The 18,404-nt window shown below is 36.6% G+C and overlaps 1 protein-coding gene across 1 annotated transcript in view; it reads left to right on the top strand.

Moving 5' to 3' along the window:
- Nucleotides 1–18,404, top strand: part of XRN2 (5'-3' exoribonuclease 2) — a 78,805-nt gene that overhangs the window by 36,248 nt on the left and 24,153 nt on the right. The window contains exons 16-24 of the mRNA XM_007122992.4: nucleotides 1,010–1,128; nucleotides 4,561–4,696; nucleotides 5,942–6,049; nucleotides 6,145–6,234; nucleotides 7,200–7,272; nucleotides 10,992–11,075; nucleotides 11,916–12,013; nucleotides 12,666–12,745; nucleotides 13,998–14,054. Of these exons, the coding sequence (XP_007123054.1) occupies nucleotides 1,010–1,128; nucleotides 4,561–4,696; nucleotides 5,942–6,049; nucleotides 6,145–6,234; nucleotides 7,200–7,272; nucleotides 10,992–11,075; nucleotides 11,916–12,013; nucleotides 12,666–12,745; nucleotides 13,998–14,054 (845 nt within the window). The remainder of the gene's footprint in view (nucleotides 1–1,009; nucleotides 1,129–4,560; nucleotides 4,697–5,941; nucleotides 6,050–6,144; nucleotides 6,235–7,199; nucleotides 7,273–10,991; nucleotides 11,076–11,915; nucleotides 12,014–12,665; nucleotides 12,746–13,997; nucleotides 14,055–18,404) is intronic.

Genomic DNA, 18,404 nt, shown 5'->3' with positions numbered 1-18,404 from the left:
AAATTGATACTATACATTTTTAAAAGGAAAGTGTTATAAGCTCTATGTGAAATACAATTTTGCTTTGTTGTAACAAACTTTCTTAGCCTGTGGTATGAACTACCTTTATGCTAATTATAGTATCAACAAAATAGCCTCCTGAGCTCTCAATTTAAAAAATTCAATTTACTCAAAATATCTAATATATTGGGAATAATAGAACAAAATCTTTACTATGAAAACCTTTTTTGCCACTTATGTTTTTGGTCATTTAACATAAAACTAAAGTTGCAGAAGACTTTAATTTTTTAATTAAAATTAAAATACTGTAGGGTGTGCCTGTCTTCATTGAGTTAAGTACAAAGGGAAGAGATAATACTGAATTTAAAGTGGTATCCAAGTCTTTGAAATACTAATAAGATGTGCATTTTTCTAAGATGACCAATAGATTTTTATTTGTACATTGAATTTTAAAGTAGTGTATGTAAAAGGATTTAACAGTTATCTGGCAGAGTCTTATTACTAAACTACTGCTTTCCAGAAGTGGTTATACTAGGTTGAACACATACCATTTATTTAACTTCATTTTCACCAGCTTGACTATTTTATGTATTATTAATTTATTTATTTATCTTTTTCCCCCTTTACCATTTTGCTGTTTGATTGGTGGAAAGTGATTGTGAATTAATAAGATCAGCGAATCACCGAAGAAAAGAAATACTTAAGTATTAATTTTTAAAATTTATAAAATTAAATTTTTCTTTTTTCTTCTGAAGCAGTTTTTACCTTAAGAATGTTCAGATTCTTTTGAGTTTAAGCATAGCAAGCTTGGTACCATATTACTCTTTTTTGGGGAAGTGCAATAGGCCAAGATCAGTCTTTGTGCTTTCTGAATACGTTTACCAATATCTATTTAACAGCCTTAAAAAATGTATTACCGTGAAGCATGGTGGTAGTAGCAGTTGGATGTAACTTCTTATGTGAAATGAATAATTAAGTCTTTCCTCTCTAATGTCATAATTGTCTGCAGAGTCCTTCAGTGTCTCCTAATGCGAGTTTCACTTCTGATGGCTCCCCATCTCCGAGAGGAGGAATTAAGCGAAAAGCGGAAGACAGTGACAGTGAACCTGAGCCCGAGGATAACGTCAGGTGAAGCCATTTTTTGGTAGCACTTTGTTAGCAAATTGCCGAAATAGAGGCGGTCTAATTAATGCTATTAGCTCAGAGCAGCAGTGCCTTCAGTTGCTTGCCTGTGATCTTTTTATCCACCAGTAATTAATGTGGAGGGTTAGAATAGTCAGTAAATTCCAGTGAGATGTGTAAGCTATAGCTGTTAAACCTAAGTATCTAGATTAGTATGCAGGTTTTCGTCCTCCAAGCCACTTTTCCCTCTGAGAGCAGGCGCTAGATGGGCTAGGCATGAGGTGTTTAGCTCTGACTGTGTGATCTGAAGGTCACTGTGTGGAGATTACATTTTCAAGCTGCTTAACCCAGAAAGTTCAGTTACACTTGGATACTTGATATAGTTTGCTTTAATCTTCTTAGCTGAAAAGTTTCTTCCTCAAGATGAAATATGTAGATCTTATTTGGTTAAGAAATAAATATGTATATTTTTAAAAACCACAGACTTGTATATACATAGTTATATTTCATGACAGAGAAGTTTCCCTGTAGCTGTATACTTAACATTTATTTTATTTTTTTTTAAATAAATAAATGCATTTATTTATTTATTTTTGACTGCGTTGGGTCTTCGTTGCTGCACGCGGGCTTTCTCTAGTTGCGGTGAGCCGGGGCTACTCTTTGTTGCGGTGTGCAGGCTTCTCATTGCGGTGGCTTCTCCTTTTTTCAGAGCACGGGCTGTAGGCCCGTGGGCTTCAGTAGTCGTGGCACACGGGCTTCAGTAGTTGTGGCTGGCGGGCTCTAGAGCTCAGGATCAGTAGTTGTGGCACACGGGCTTAGTTGCTCCATGGCGTGTGGGATCTTCCCAGACCAGGGCTCGAACCCGAGTCCCCTGCATTGGCAGGCGGATACTTAACCACTGTGCCACCAGGGAAGTCCCATACTTAACATTTATAATGGGAAACTTTGATTCTTTAATTTGTCCAGAAGTTGGAGATCATCATATAATAAGATTAACAGCCTCTCCTGTGATTAAATCTAGGGTTTTTGTTGTTGTTGTTGTTGTTTTTATTTTTATTTTTTTTTGCGGTATGCGGGCCTCTCACTGTTGTGGCCTCTCCCGTTGCGGAGCACAGGCTCCGGACGCGCAGGCTCAGCGACCATGGCTCACGGGCCCAGCCGCTCCGCAGCGTGTGGGATCTTACCGGACCGGGGCACGAACCCGTGTCCCCTGCATCGGCAGGCGGACTCTCAACCACTGCGCCACCAGGGAAGCCCTAAATCTAGGTTTGAATCCTGGGCTCCAAGTGCAAAAGGCCAACAGTCTTAATAAATATAACTCATTAAGAATTTAGCAAAAATGATATATTTCAAAGTTAAGCAAACAATGGTGGTCCATATCTCGTGCTTCTTATATAGGATGTGGATGGTGTGTTTATATTTATAATTAGAAATGTTCTTTGATGTTAGATTCTAATATCTGTGATAACTGGTCATCGAACATTTACCTGACCTGAGTTTTTATCCTCTGCTTCTATAACAATGGATTTCCTCTTAGAGTGTCTTTTGTTTTACTATGAGATTATCATGATCAATACTAGCTTAATAGTAAACTTGATTTATTTAGTACTTTATTATTTAATTCAGATGCTGGGGATAATCAAGGTAGAAATGCTTCTCAAGAAATACTTGGGATTCTTAGCATTTATTTTGTTCATGTTTTCTGTAAAATGGTGATAATCCATATTATGGATAGAGGATAGTTCTCCTGATTGATGTTCTGTGAATCCTTTGTGTATGCGGGAAATTAAAATTGGTAATGTGTGCGGGTTTCCCCCAGCATCCGAAAGTGGAGGGGGCCTATGAAACCTTTCAGAGCCGAAATGGTGTAAAGAAGCAGTTACCTTAGGTCACATCTTGCTGCACAGAATAAATGGAGATAAAGCCCAGATGCTCACAGACACAGCTCACAGCTCTGGCGGCAGATGCTAAGACGCTGAGTGTGATTCCTGGGGAAGGGGCTGGCGGGGCCACTCCTGCTCCTGGGGTGCACGCTGAAAACAAACGTGCTAAATGAGATTTCCACTTTCTGCCTTTTTTTTTTTTTAAGCGACATCTCTGCATTTCTTTCGATTAGAGAAAACAGGTATTAATGGGGGTCTTTTTTAAAAGCAAAGTGGTGTAAAGTGAACTTTTGAAAAGCAGGGCATACCTGTATTCTGAAACATGACTGCAGTTAATTTGTAAGATCTGGCACATGGTAGAAAATGGCCTTACTGTAGAATCATCTTGATGTTCTTGATCTGTCCTGATTAAAAAAAAATTTTTTTTGCCTTCTTTGTGTTCCTTCAAGAAAATGTTTTAATCTCTTGGAGAATGAGAAATTAGTACTTTGTGGTTCTTCACATTGTATTTTCAGTGATTAATGATAACTTAGTGAATTAATTGACCTGCTTCTAAGTTTTACCAGAACATACATACATACGTGTGTACATGTGCATGCGTGTCCTTACCTTCAACTCTTAGCTCAAAGAGGCCCAAGCATAGGGAGAGTAGGTTAGGTATACACATAATTTCTGCCTGGTTTCTAGATTATTCTTTTATAAATCACTTTTTACGTTTAAAAGAATTACCCATGCAAATCTTTTTTTAAAGTAATTTAATTGACTTTCTCTGTATAGTTTAAATATATTTTAATAAACTGAGGAACTTGAACTATATAAAAATATCTTCAGCAAATTTTAAAGTGTAGTTTTAGGGACTTCCCTGGTGGCGCAGTGGTTAAGAATCCACCTGCCAATGCAGGGGACACGGGTTCGATCCCTGGTTTGGGAAGATCCCACATGCCGCGGAGCAGCTAAGCCTGTGCACTACAGCTACTGAGCCTGCACTCTAGAGCCCGTGAGCCACAACTACTGAGCCCACGTGCCACAACTACTGAAGCCTGCGAGCTCTAGAGCCTGTGCTCCGCAACAAGAGACGCCACCGCAATGAGAAGCTCATGCACCGCAACGAAGAGTAGCCCCCACTCGCCGCAACTAGAGAAAGCTCACGCGCAGCGCCGAAGACCCAATGCAGCCAAAAAGTTAATTGAAAAAAAAAAGTAGTTTTAGAATTATTCCGCAATCAAAAAGCATGTAAAACAGTATGAAAATTTGAGCAAACAAGTGTTCTGTATCTACTTTATTAGCATAAGTGATGATTCTTTTTTTAAATGTAGTTTTATAATGATCTTACTGGAATCAGTGTTTGAGTTTTTGATGTTTAACTATCTTTAAGTGGTAATAAATCCTGTGAAAGTGGACTTTTTAGAAATAGTTAAATGAAACCGTGTTTGTTACCATTACTGTTTAACTCATTTACATTTCACCTGGACATTAAATATAAATTGATTTGGTGATAAACAGGTAGACAGTTACCATATTAATTCAGCATACACTGGCTTTGCCTGGTTTGTAGGTTATGGGAAGCTGGTTGGAAACAGCGGTACTACAAGAACAAATTTGATGTTGACGCAGCTGATGAGAAATTCCGACGTAAAGTTGTGCAGTCTTACGTTGAAGGACTCTGCTGGGTTCTTCGATATTATTACCAGGTACAAAGAGAATATTTTCCTCTAAACCTCTAGTTAGTCATTTTACAAACATAATTTCTATAATAATGTGTATTATTGAGCTGTATTCTGAGTTTAAACCTAGAGTTTTTTTTAAGCTTCCTATTTAGAAATTCATTACTTTGAATAATATTTGTTTCTAAAGCTCCTTAGGTGTTAATATATAAACAAAGCTATTTTTTTGTTGTGTCAAAAGATTTCAACACCAGGGAGTATGGTTGAGTATACTTTGTCTTTCAAATGACTAAAGTGTAGTGTTTTTTTAATTGGAATAAAAAAAATAACTGAGGAACTTATAGTCACTAAATGACTGAACAAAGGACAAAGCCTGGAAAATACTAGTAAGAATTTGAAAGGAATTTGAATGATACCATTTCCTCTGTATAAGGTAGTGATGTTACTTGAAGTGCTTTCTAATTGGAGTCATCAGTATCTGACTTACAGCCTTTGGTAATTGGGATGTCAGATTGATGAGAGGTTAGGTAGACATGGGGATTGTAACACAGTTAATATCTGGTTTTGTGCTCGGAGAGTGAAGCAAGTTCAGTTTGGTGTGATCTGAAATTAGTAAGTAGAAAGTTATTTAATGTGCTGAGTATCAACTATAAAATATTTTAATTTCATGTTTTACTCCTACCAAGATTTTAATTCACCAGGCACAGAGTCAAAACACATATCAGGAAGACTTCTTTTTTCTATGAGTATAACTTGTTTCCGTTTTGATGGGCTTACTTAAATATTTTTATAATAAAGAGAAAGTTTTCACTGAAAATATAGGGAATAGTAAGATGAAGCTTTTGCCTGTTTTACTCTCAATCACAGTGATGTCCCTTCCTCACCTGTAGGCTCAGTAAGTGTCAGCTGCAGCTGCTCTTCATTTTATTTGATGATGGCAGCTCTAAAGTTGAAAGAAATGCCACCAAACACATTATAAGGATAAAAATCTTCACCAAATTGTGTTTGTGAATATGAAGTTTGGTATTAACTACTGATTATTAAAGGTGTTTTGCAGTATTTTTTAAATCAAGGGGCCATTGAGACGAAGTAAAAAGTTCAGATTTAATCAAAATAACTTAGGACTCATGGAAAAACTTAATGCATGGAATATATACTAGAAGTCGTGTTTTATAATTAGAATATATAGGTTAATAGTCTAATTTTTATTTCTTTTTTTTTGTGTATATCATTAACATAGATTTTTGGGTTTGCTGTTTTTAATGATTCCAGGGTTGTGCGTCCTGGAAGTGGTATTATCCATTCCACTATGCACCGTTCGCTTCAGACTTTGAAGGTATTGCAGATATGGCTTCTGATTTTGAGAAGGGTACCAAACCGGTAAGCTTAACTATTTAGAGCCATAAAATTTATAGAATTTTGGCTTAGATAAAAATTGTGTGTTGTATGTTAAAGTTTTTTTTTCTTTTTTACAGTTTAAACCACTGGAACAACTTATGGGAGTTTTTCCAGCTGCAAGTGGTAACTTTCTACCTCCATCATGGCGGAAGCTCATGAGTGATCCCGTGAGTCTTTTAGTGTTTTGAGTGTGTTGGTAACTGGGTTTTTGTCGTACATTTTACCAACATTAGCCACAATTCGTTTTGCATCTCATAGTTAAAAGAGTGAAGTGCAGAAAAAAAAGTAAAAGTATTTGAGTTCCATATATTTTTCACCACTTTATTTTTTTTTCTGCTTTCCTTGGCCATCAGGACCCAACTTAGTAAAAAAAAAAATCATTTGTGTTTGGAAGAAATTCTTAAAACGGTTTTTTTAGTCTTAGCCTACCTGTAAGCCATTAATTTTTGGTTGTTCCAGCCTGTGTGGTAGCTGCTAGAGCTAAGGCTGGACCGCTTGAAATCCCCTCCCAGCTGGTTTTGTGGGCGAGGAGTGAGACCCAGCTGGGAGGTGGGGTTGTCAGTAAGCTCTTCACTCTACACTGGGTCCACAGCTGTCTGCTTTAAAATTCCTCTATAATAATGCCTTTTTTTTCATCTTTTAAAATATGATTGTTGAGGCTTCCCTGGTGGCACAGTGGTTAAGAATCCGCCTGCCAATGCAGGGGACATGGGTTCGAGCCCTGGTCCGGGAAGATCCCACATGCCGCGGAGCAACGAAGCCCGTGTGCCACAACTACCGAGCCTGTGCTCTAGAGCCCGTGCTCCGCAACAAGAGGAGCCACCGCAATGAGAAGCCCGTGCACCGCAAAGAAGAGTAGCCCCTGCTCGCCGCAACTAGAGGAAGCCCGTGTGCAGCAACGAAGACCCAACACAGCCAAAAATAAATAAATAAATTTATTTTTTTTAAAATACATATATAATAAGTTAATTTTGTTTCACTAGACCTGCAATTTAAAGAATACCATTTTTGAAAGGAAAGGACGCTCATTTTCTTATCAGGCATGATAACGTGATCAAATGTTATATCAAATTCTTTGTAACAGAAATATGTGACTTCACTTTTTGAATCTTTACTTGTCTTCCTGGTATAGGATTCTAGTATAATTGACTTCTACCCAGAAGATTTTGCTGTTGATTTGAATGGGAAGAAGTATGCATGGCAAGGTAAAATTTGACATTATTCCTTTTCGTTAAAATAATTTTCTCTTGGTAAAACTGTGCACAAACATGATTTATGGGATGAAAGAATTTCTATATTTTGCCATCCAAACTGGGATTAGCAATAATTGATATTTTAATAGTCACACTATGGTAAACAATAAATGGGTTGAAATACATTAATCATATGTTTTTATCTCCTTTGTGATTAATTAATGGGACTTGCTCCTTTCAGTCACTGATGCCTTGTGAAGTTGCTGAGCAATGTAGAAACATGGGAGTGTCCATGTGGAGATTTACTTACACTCTGTGGAAACTTTTGAAAAATGTATTAGAAATTTAGTTTACATATTTAACACTAATCATACTTAAAGTTTATTTCTTATTTATCTGTATATTATTTTCTCATTCCATTCTGTTCACAGACTTTGTAGAAAGAATGGCAATAAAAATTAGTACTAAATGTAAGGTGATATTTCCCACTCAAAAAATGTTTGATGACAGTAAAACACAAGAAAGCCTCTCACACAGTAAGCCAATTGTTGTTTCACACCAGAGTCCCTTTCAGCAAATCATTTTAACCTCTTCTTCCACCATATATTTTTCTAGAATGATAAGCATGTTTGGTAATACCATGCTTTCATTCTTTTTCCCTGATTATTCTCTGGGGTACAGAGACCAGTAAAATAACTCAAAGAGAACTGTGGAGGAAAAGGGGAATAAATGATAATTTACCAATTGAAATAATTATTTTATGAGATTTTAGGGTTGACTTTTGATTTATGTAGTAACAGGAATTTCATATTAATTTAACAGAATGATAGTGGGAAATGCAACCCGTTGATTGGGGCTGTGCTAGTGTTGTACTCTGTAGGCATATTGTGTTATAGGTAAAAAGATTGGGGTCTTAGGTTGCTTTTGAAGATGCTTTGTAGAGTAGTAACATAGAGGGAGAGGAGGCTTAGGAGAACAGGAAGTAGTAAAGTAAAAATAAAGTTATTTATGTAAGTGTTTGTTAAATGAATAAATAAATATATAAACATGCAGATGACTTGCTGACTGTCATTGTAGTATAAATTGTGCAGAGGAAAAGTAAGGCAGTGCACATCAGTTAGTTTCTCCACACCCTTGCCAATATTTATTTTGTTTTTTGATAATAGCCATCTGGATGGGTGTGAAGTGGTATCTCACTGTGGTTTTGATTTTTCATTTCCCTAATGATTAATTATGTTCATCATTTCTTTTTTCATGTGCTTATTAGCTATTTGTGTATCTTTTTTTGGAAAATTGTCTTTTCAGGTCCTTTGCCCATTTTTGAATTGGGTTTTTGTTGTTTTATTATAGGTGTACTTTATATATTATTAATTTTGATGAAGTCCAATTTTTGTTGGACTATTTTGTTGTTGTTGCCTTTGCTTTTGGTGTCTAAGAAATCACTGCCAAATCCAGTGTCATGAAGCTTGCTCCCTATATTTTCTTCTAAGAGTTTTATAGTTCTGGCTCTTACATTTAGGACATACAGCCATTCTGAGTTAATTTTTGTATATGGTGTAATGTAAGGGTCCAACTTCATCCTTTTGTGTGTGGATATCCATTTTCCCACCACCGGTTGTTGGAGAGACTGCCCTTTCCCCACCGAGTGGTCTTGGCACCCTTGTTGAAAATCATTTGAGTGTGTATGAGGGTTTATTTCTGGGCTGTTTATTCCATTGGTCAGAATGTCTGTCTTATGCCAGCACCATACTGTTTTAATTACTGTAGCTTTGTAGGCAGTTTTGAAATCAGGAGATATGAGTCCTCCAACTTTATTTTTCTTTTTAAAGATTGTTTTGGCTGTCTGGGGGTTCCTTAAGATTCCAGATGAATTTTAGCATGGGTTTAAACTCAGACCTTTAATATTTTTATATTTTATATAAATATTTTCATTTATTAGACTCTGTAGCAAAAACACACCTTTCTTGAGGTAAAATTTACTACTGTTAGGAGATGTAGTTTTTTCTCCATACATATCTTTAAATCTTATGGAAACTAATGATACTACTTAGTTAAGTTCTTGCCTAAGTTGAGTACATCTTAAAATGATAGATGATAAAATGTATCTGGGTATTTTTCCAACATTTATTGACCATGTGTACTTACAATTATTATATATAATAATATAGCATAGATATTTCGAATGCTATGTATTTTATATATGAACAGAGAATTTAAGTAATTTGATGAGAGTCACACAGTGTCAGAACTAAGATCTGAACCCAGAGAGTCTGACCACTGTGTTTAACTAAATATTACCACCATTTGGGCTGCCTCTGGGCTGTTGAGAGGTTTAAATCAACCAAAGCATGTAACATAGGAAATAGGTGCTCAGAAAAAAGTAGCTGCTGCTGCTGTCATTTTTACTATCAGCTCATTCTCAAGCACTACCACTGTCACACCTGGGTGTAAGGCGTTCCTTCCTCCCTTGGCCATTAGGGCTCGTTTGTTACTTGTTAACCATATTGCTGTCATTAGCACTGCAAGTTGCTTACTGTTTGGAATTAGCTTCTGGAGTTGATATTGTAGGAAAGTCTTCCTGATAATTTTTTAGATCCTAAATCTAGTAGGTAGAAAACGAAAGCTAGATAATGTAGTTTTTCATGTTATAACTTTTGTTAAGTGAATGACTAATTACCACATGAACAACTTTCTAGGTTTTTTCCATCGAAGTGTTTACCAGCTTTTTGGCCCCATAAAATTCACACTAGAAGTTAGTATTCTCCTTAACTAGGTATTCTCCTTACTTGTAGTACAATTGAAGACGTTTCCTAACTTTGAAAATATGGTAGCTAAATAATTAATGACAGCTTTGGAAACCTTTCATTTCTCATCATTTTAAAGGCAAAAAAATCACAAATACAGCAGTTTTGAGTGGCAATAGTTTCAAAATTATTTAGCTTTATTTAACATTTCTCTTTGCTATTTATCTTAAAATTTTTATTTGGCCAAAATACTATTTGTACTGTATACAGCAGCACTTATTATGCTTCAATAACTTCATATATTTTTCTAGTAATAGATATTGTATTACTCGTGTGTTTCTTTGAAGATTATGCACATGGTTCCAGATAAAGCAATGATCTCAATTCTAGCACACTCCAGGGGACAATTTTCAGCCTGAAAATAATCATCTATCCTACCCGCCCCTAAAGTTAATTTAAGCAAACAAGTGTCTAAAATTTTTGTGTATATAAGTTAATTATTAGGTCTTAAAATATAATAGAATATTATGCAGTTTTAGAGCTGCAAGAGTCATTTCAAGTATTCTAGTTAAACAGAACTTCTGAGTATTTTTGTTGAATGATTTCTGTACAAAAGAAGAAACCAAGGTCCTAAAAAGATGAAAGGATGAACCTAAGCCTTTGGGAGATTGACTGGTTTGCCTGAGGGCATCTAGTAAGGAGGGCGAGAACAGAGAGAGGCTGGTGTCTAGGTGGCCACTTGTTCATTTAATTTAAAAACTTTATTATCACAGAGTTAAGATCAAACATGGTTTTCCATATGAGCGATTTTAAGGGTGGGAAATTTGGAATTTTTTCTTCTACATTTGAATTTTGGCTAAAGATCAGAGTTCAGTTCCCAAATGTTTTTATATTAGCAGGGATATTCTAGTAGAAATGTTCATTTGGACCAGTTGGAATTTAGGTGACACTAATAGCTGGGTGGTTGGTGTGCGTTTATGTCCCCAGGTGTGGCTCTGTTGCCGTTCGTGGATGAGCGAAGACTGCGAGCTGCCCTGGAAGAGGTGTACCCGGACCTCACCCCCGAAGAGAGTAAGGCCAACGCCCCACTCAGGCAGCAGTGAGTCTGTGGGACACAGACTTCACGTTTCCTTATAAAATTAGACCTTTTTTTCATTTGTGAATTTTTCACAAAGGGAGCATAAATCATTGATTTTACTTCTTTGTAACAAAAGTTAAATTTGTTTCTTAAAATTTATTATCTGTAAATTGAATAGTAATTAAATGAAACTTTTAAGTTATAAGTATTAGATTTCCTCCATCTCCCTTCTTCACTTCCTCCTCCCCTACCCCCCAAATAACAATAACTTTGCTTGAAGGTTAAGGTGAGTCAAAAGCATTTGCTCTCAGAGTGTTAACTTGAAATGTTATTTTTCACAAAAAGTGGGATTTTGTCATTAATACTGACAGTTAAAATATTGGGAAATTGCAAGGCTGGGCTCAATTGGAAAATTTATTTAATACCAGTGTAACAAACCTATAGAAATAATATCTCCATCAGCCATCCTTAGGATAATTTTTGTTCTCAGATGATACAATTTGTGTTTCCTCAGGGAATGTTTATTTCTTATAATAAGAAATTGAGTTCTGTATAAATAAGAAAACTCTGACCCTTATCTTGCAATCCCATAATAATTCAGGTATATTTTAGTAATTTTTTTTTGATAGTCATTGATTTTTGAAACCTTGTCGTCAAAAGTTTTTTTTTCTTCTGCAGAGACATATCACCTATTTAGACCTATTATTGTTAAATTATTTTTCACAAACTTTAAGTTTTTAAAATTTAGATGCATCTTTTAATTTTGTTGTCATAAAAATTGCTCTTGCAAATATAATTGTTTGATCTTTATTCTTTTCCTACTTTCCCCCCAGCTAGAAGAAACAGTCTTGGAGGCGATGTCTTATTTGTGGGGAAACATCACCCACTGCACGACTTCCTTTTAGAGCTGTACAAGACAGGTTCCACAGAGGTACGGTCTCCCTTCCATCATGAAGTGTTTTTAAACAGTATATTTATTTGGTTAATTAATCAGGAATACCTAGTTAATTAATCAGGAATACCTTTTTTAAATTTGGTAAAATATAAACATGATTTACCATTTTAAGCATTTTTAAGTGTATAATTCTGTGGCATTAAGACCATCTACAAAGTTGTGCAACTACCACCAACTGTCCGTTTCCAGAACTTCTTCATCTTCCCAGTCAGAAACTCTGTACCCATTAAACAACATGAAACACTGCCTCTCCATCCTCCCCTCCTCCCAGCCTCTGGTAACATCTCTTCTTTCTGACTCTGTGAATTTGCCTAATCTTGATACCTCACATAAGTCACATCATATAGTAGTATTTGTCCTCTTGTATCTGGCTCACTTCACTTAGCATAATTTTTCAAGGTTCAGCCATCTTGTGTCAGAATTTCCTTCCTTTTATGGTTGAATAATATTCCATTGTGTGTATACACTACATTTTGTTTATCCACTCATCTGTTGATGGGAACTTCAGTGGTTTCCACCTTTTAGCTGTTAGGAATGTTACTCCTGTGAACGCTGACGAGCAAGCATATGTTTTAGTCCCTGCTTTCCATTCTTTTGGGTGTATAATCAGGGCTGTGTTTTTCCACAGTCAGTGGATGTACCACCTGAACTATGTCATGGGATTCAAGGAAAGTTTTCTTTGGATGAAGAAGCCATTCTTCCAGATCAGTAAGCATTCATTGTATATAATTGAAGCGATTGGGAGGATGTATAGTTAGCATTTTTACTTTGTTGCCTAAATGTTTCATTTTCTAGTAATAATGAGAAAGTAGTGAGAAAACAAAACAACAACAGAATACCCCTGGACTAAAAAAAAGACTTGGGGTCAAAAGCCCAGCTCTTGGGGCAATCCGCAAGATCAAAACTATTTTCATAATAATACTAAGGTGTTATGATGCTGTTTGCCTTTCTCACTCTTTTCCTCCCTTTGAGTGTATGGTGGAGTTTTCCAGAGGCTAAATGTAGTGTGATATCTCAAGAGATTGAATCAGAAGCGGATAACAGAATCCAGCTATTAAGATAGATACTAAGCCATGTATTAAAGAAAGTTAAAACAGTAACATTCTTCTCATTTGTTTTTGTTTTGCTTTGTAAAATAAAGTGGTTTTTTCATAAAAATGTTATATAAATTAATGGTAGGTTTATTACTAAATTGTCTTATTAGGTTTTCAATAATAGGTTTATTAGTATTTTTAAATTAGTGTTTAAAAAATTTCTTAGTTTTAATTTTTAATAGGTAAATATTGACAGATATAACCAACATAAACAGAAGTTATTTGGGGTCCTCAATTGTTGAGAGTATAAAGGGGCTCTGAGATCAGAGTTTGAGAACTGCTGCTCAAGGGTATATAGATCCAGGAATAGAATTGCAGGTCATAAAATATGTGTATCTTCATCTTTTCTAGATAGTATCAGGGGGTTTTCCAAAGTGATTACACTATTTTATAATCTGTGCCAGTTTGTGAGAGATCCCATTGCTCTATGTTCTTGTAAACTCTTGGGATTGTCACGACCTTAATTTTTTGTCAATTTGGTGGATGCTTGTTGGGATCTTGTGGTTGACAGTTGTATTTCTCTGATTACTAATGAAATTGAATGCCGTATGGTATATCTCTTAACTATTTGGTTTTCCTCATTTATGAAATACCTGTTCTGTTTTTCTGTTATCTGTCCCCCCACCTCCCCCTTGTTGGTTTGTAGTTATTCTTTACAAATTCTGATAAAAGCCCGTTGCCCATAATTGTTTTCTGTTAGTGAGATTACAGGCAAGGAAGACAAGGCCCTTTTTAAAAGATATATACAATTATATTGTTTTGCTGGTGCAGTTTAATGATTCCTCAGAAACATAGCAACATCTTGCTTCCACTATCCAAAAGGTTACAATTCACAAATATATGGTTCTTCTCTTGTTTCTTTTTAGAACAGTATGTTCTCCTGTTCCCATGTTAAGGGATCTGACACAGAACGCTGCGATCAGGTAAGTTTCCCCAAACTGCTGACATTTGCCCAGAATGCAGCTCTGAACTTGCAAATAAGTTTAAGAAGACTGGTTCACTGGGAAATGGTAGCTTTTATTCCAGCAGTGCTTTGAGATCGGAGAGTCCCTGTGTTGCAGACCTCCGAGTAGAGCCTCTTGACTTTAAATTATGTATATTGTTAAGGTTACTGATTTAACAAGCTTGCTTCTCTGCTTTCTGGTTTCCCCTAACAACCTCTAATTCTTCCTGGATTAGAAAAGTGGGAGGTAGAAAGTAGGAGTTTCCAGGAGTAGTTTGCTGTGTATGTGCAAACAGACCTCTTCACCCCAGAGGCCCACACAGCTTCACCGTATTGTAAGACTATTTATTACATTTATAGTCGTGGCCCTGCAGAGTTTAAAAACAAAACTGTTAATACACTTTATTTTGGTTAAGATGAGATAGAATGAATTTGTGGAATTTTTTTATCAACATTTATAAACTTAAGGGGCTAATTTCTGCTATCTGGAAAACTTATACTTCATTTCTTCAGTGGTGACAGCATTTTTTACTGAGTATGTAAAATATAATATAGCTATTTAGATAAAAATCAACAAACTTACTACTCATTTGTGTAACTGTTGTTGTATGTAATTACTAATCTTGATGGCAGGGTTTATGTTGTTGTTTTCTTCAGTCTTTAGATGAGAGTAGGGCAAATATTCTAGTAATTCAAGGATTTTGTAAAAGCTGTTCCTGAATACTCCTTTCCCACACGTTATTATTTCTCTCATTCTCAGGGAATATTTTGGATTTTACTTAGATTTCTCATTGTGACATATAAGCATGTTTATTTTCCTCTTTTTCATGGATTTAGATAGCAACTGCCATTCTAGAGAGGCTTTTACTTAAAGAAAACCGTTGTGAATTTGGAAAATCTTCCTAAATTAGTTGCCTTTATTTATCTCTACCCACAATTTTTGTTTATCTTTGCACATAATTTGTCCTGGCTCTTTGTCTGTGGGCTCTTTTGTTAAGGGTGGGATTCAGAACCGTAAGCCAAGCTGCTGTGCCCACCACAAACAGTCTGGCTGCAGCAGAGCCAGTGTGGACTCTGTGTATTAACCCCTGGGGTCTTTGGCTCCCAGCCGAGCTTCAGGCCAGTTACTCCCACCTGTCCTCTCTGTTTGCTGTGCTCCTCAATTTCTCAGCATGTTCTCAAGGGTCTTCCTTCACAGCCCTCTAAAAATAGTTATTTCTTCTTAACTATCTAATTGGGATAGAGACTTGCCCAAAGGAAGAGTTACAAACTTGACAGATCCTGGAGTTTTTGTTTGTATGATGATATGGTGGTGGTGATTTCTGAGCCTGAAATGGCCTTTGGTGTTGTTTGGTATCCACTATTTTCACAAGATTTATTAATTTATAAAAGAAATCTCAGATTCAGCTGTATATTCAGGTATATATTGAATATAACTTCATAATAAAATTGACTTAGTTGATTTCCTAGAGATTCGTGAAAGACCAAAGTGTTAACTCTTACCGTATGAGGTGATTTTCAGTGTTTTCTCTGAGGGGTCATGTTGAGGCTGAGATGCAGTTTACTGTAGTTTTGCGTGTGTTTGTTTCAGGGTTTCTTGTGTATCCCAGTGGTTTTTTTTTTTCTTTATAAACAAAAAATCTGAAAAGGTAGCCTCCAGAGTCAGCTGCCAGTTATTTCTGTCTGTTTTGACTCTTGATATTTTCCCCCTTCTCTGTTTGCACGCATCTGGTATTTCATTCCATGCTTGAGAAGTTGTTCCCTCACATTGACTTTAGGTAGATTCTTCCCATCGTGTTAGGTCTGATCTGTAGTATTGAGAAAGTATATTTTAGAAGTTATTGAAGTGTCTTAAGTTCATAGAAGGATTCTTAGAGAATACAATCAGCTGTTCGCTAGGATTTTTTTTTCCAATTCTGATTCCATAAATCGTTTAACATAGTAGCAGTTTAACTTTGAACAGGACTGAGCTATCTCCCTGAATTTTCCTCATTCTGCTCTTCCTCCACCATTGTAATTTGCTTAGCATAGTAGTTTAGAATAATTCTTTGTCAAATTTAAATATATAAAACCTGTATGTGATTTTTAAATTACAAAAAGTTATCTTCCTGGTGTAGCAGCACAATTTTCTATCCATCTGGAGGAGTAGATGCACGCACACCCCCTTGGTCTCACCTTGGACTCTGTGTCCACACTGGCTGCTTTGTTCTGCGCCCCTCACACACCTCCTTTCCCATCTCTCCGTTCTGTCCCTCGACCTCGTGTTCCCCCAGATGCCCAGACTTAGGAGCTTTGGCTTCTCACTTTACACGACTCTTTGTACCTACACCACTGCTCTGGAATATTTTTTTCTTCCCAGTTATTTTTCATATCTGGCTTTTCCCAGTGAGCCTGTTCTGTACTCTCTCCTCCTGGATTACCGTAGTGCTCTCCCAGCTGATTCTTTTTTATGCCACCTTCCTTCCCACTGAATCTGTTGTCTCATCTTTCTTAAACACTGCCACCCCTCGGCGATCTTTGGTTCCTGCCATAATTTGGTGGAGCCGTGCTCTGTGCCTGAGTCCCCACAGCTCCTCAGGGACGCCTCCTCCTTGCTCTCCAGGCTGGTCCCTTCCGTGTCCCACTCATCTCTGTGCCTTCCTCCCAGTGCTTGGAATGCTCTTCCCTTTGCCTACCCTTCATTGCTTTGCTTCTCTTCTCAAAGGTAATCTGGTTTATGTAATCTTTAGAGATGTTTTCATTAGAAGCATTGTCAGATTTCTGTTTTTCTCTCATGGCACCTGGCATCCTTCTAAACCCATGTAAAAGCTTGGCTGTTCATAGTGTTGGAACCCGTGTTTGCCAGAGGCTTCTAAGAGCCCAGACTTACTTCTTCAGAGGACTGCTTCTCAAACGTTCTGTGTTCACTTTTGGCTGGATCAGGCAAGGGATAGAATGTTTCCTGTCTTCAAGGAGATGTTTTTAAAATGTGGACGTACGTGAAGATAGATTTTTAATGTAATGACCATTACTGCCGTGTTTGTAAGACTCATGGTTGGCAAGCAGGTAACTTGAGATCCAAAACCTGAAGAAGTGGAGGACACAGAATCAGTAACAGACTTGATGGTTGGGAACACTTGGGAGGGTTTACCTTTCACTGCCTGTAATACTTCGTAGGACACAACTGGTTAACCTCTTCTGATAGGATGTCAGAAGAGACATTGTTAAGTCCTATAAACTCTTTAAGTGCTTTAAAATGTCAAGCATATGAATCGTGAACAGTTTGCAGTGGTTTGCTGATTGAGCATTAATAATGGAATGTATCAGGGAAAGGTAAAAATGAAAAGATTTCTGGAGTTTTCTGCTTTCTTTGTGATGTGTGCAAGCACTCTCAAACAATAGTAGTACTTAAATAGCGTTTCTAAGGATAATTCTTAAAGTGAATGGAATTGGAAAAGGTGTTGTGCATTCTGTTTTTTTTCTATTTAGACTTTGCTGCAATATTTTCTTCTTACATCTAGTGTCTAAAGTGCTACTTGTGATAAAAATAAAAGCACTGTTCAGTTTCCTTACTTTACAACTCTGCTTAGGTTTAAAATTTTTAATTTATATTGTCCTTAGTGTGTTTATGAAGACAATTAAATGATTAAAATAATAGGGAGGTTACCTACCAAGGAGGGGATCTACTGTACAAGCCCTCGTCGGAGCTGGTCTGGAGGGTAGAAGCTTATGCTGGCTGAGTTGGCGCTGTTCCACCTTGAGGGAGTGGTTAAACCCCCTCCCCTGTTCACCAGTTAGATGAAACAATATGAATCTACGCACCATTCTCTGACCTTAGCCGGGAAGCCTGTTGGGTCCAGAGGTTGTTCTGTTAACTCGTCTCCTCCCTGAGGGTGCTTCTGACTTTTATCTCTATGTTACTGCTTTCCCTCCGCAGTTAACTCTCCACAATTAATGCCTCTTGTTTCTAATGGTGGGAATTTCTCAGAGTAACCTATATTTTTTTCCCCATTATTTTTACTTATATATTTTAGTAAAATGGAATTTTTTTCCATTATTTTTAATGCTCTACCTATAAAAATTTGAATTACATTAACCTGAAAGAAAAAAAAAACAAAGGCATTTTGAAAGTTTGGATCCAAATAAAAAGTTACCCTTTGGGCCTTTGCCTAATGGGTCCCTGCCTAAGTCTGTTTTACTTTTAGGAAGTTTAAGTTGTGGCTGATGTTAATCACATTGGAAAAAAGTACAGTAGAGTTGTGATTTAGCTTCTGTTGTTACTTTAATTTCTAGAAACATAATAGTTCTTAGTATATATTTTGGGGAACAAATTAACATACAAAAAAATCTC

This window comes from Physeter macrocephalus, chromosome 14, assembly GCF_002837175.3.
Source record: "Physeter macrocephalus isolate SW-GA chromosome 14, ASM283717v5, whole genome shotgun sequence".
In the NCBI taxonomy this organism is placed as follows: Eukaryota; Metazoa; Chordata; class Mammalia; order Artiodactyla; family Physeteridae; genus Physeter; species Physeter macrocephalus.
Note: the sequence above shows the minus strand (reverse complement) of the source record. Positions and strands in the feature narration are given on the sequence as shown.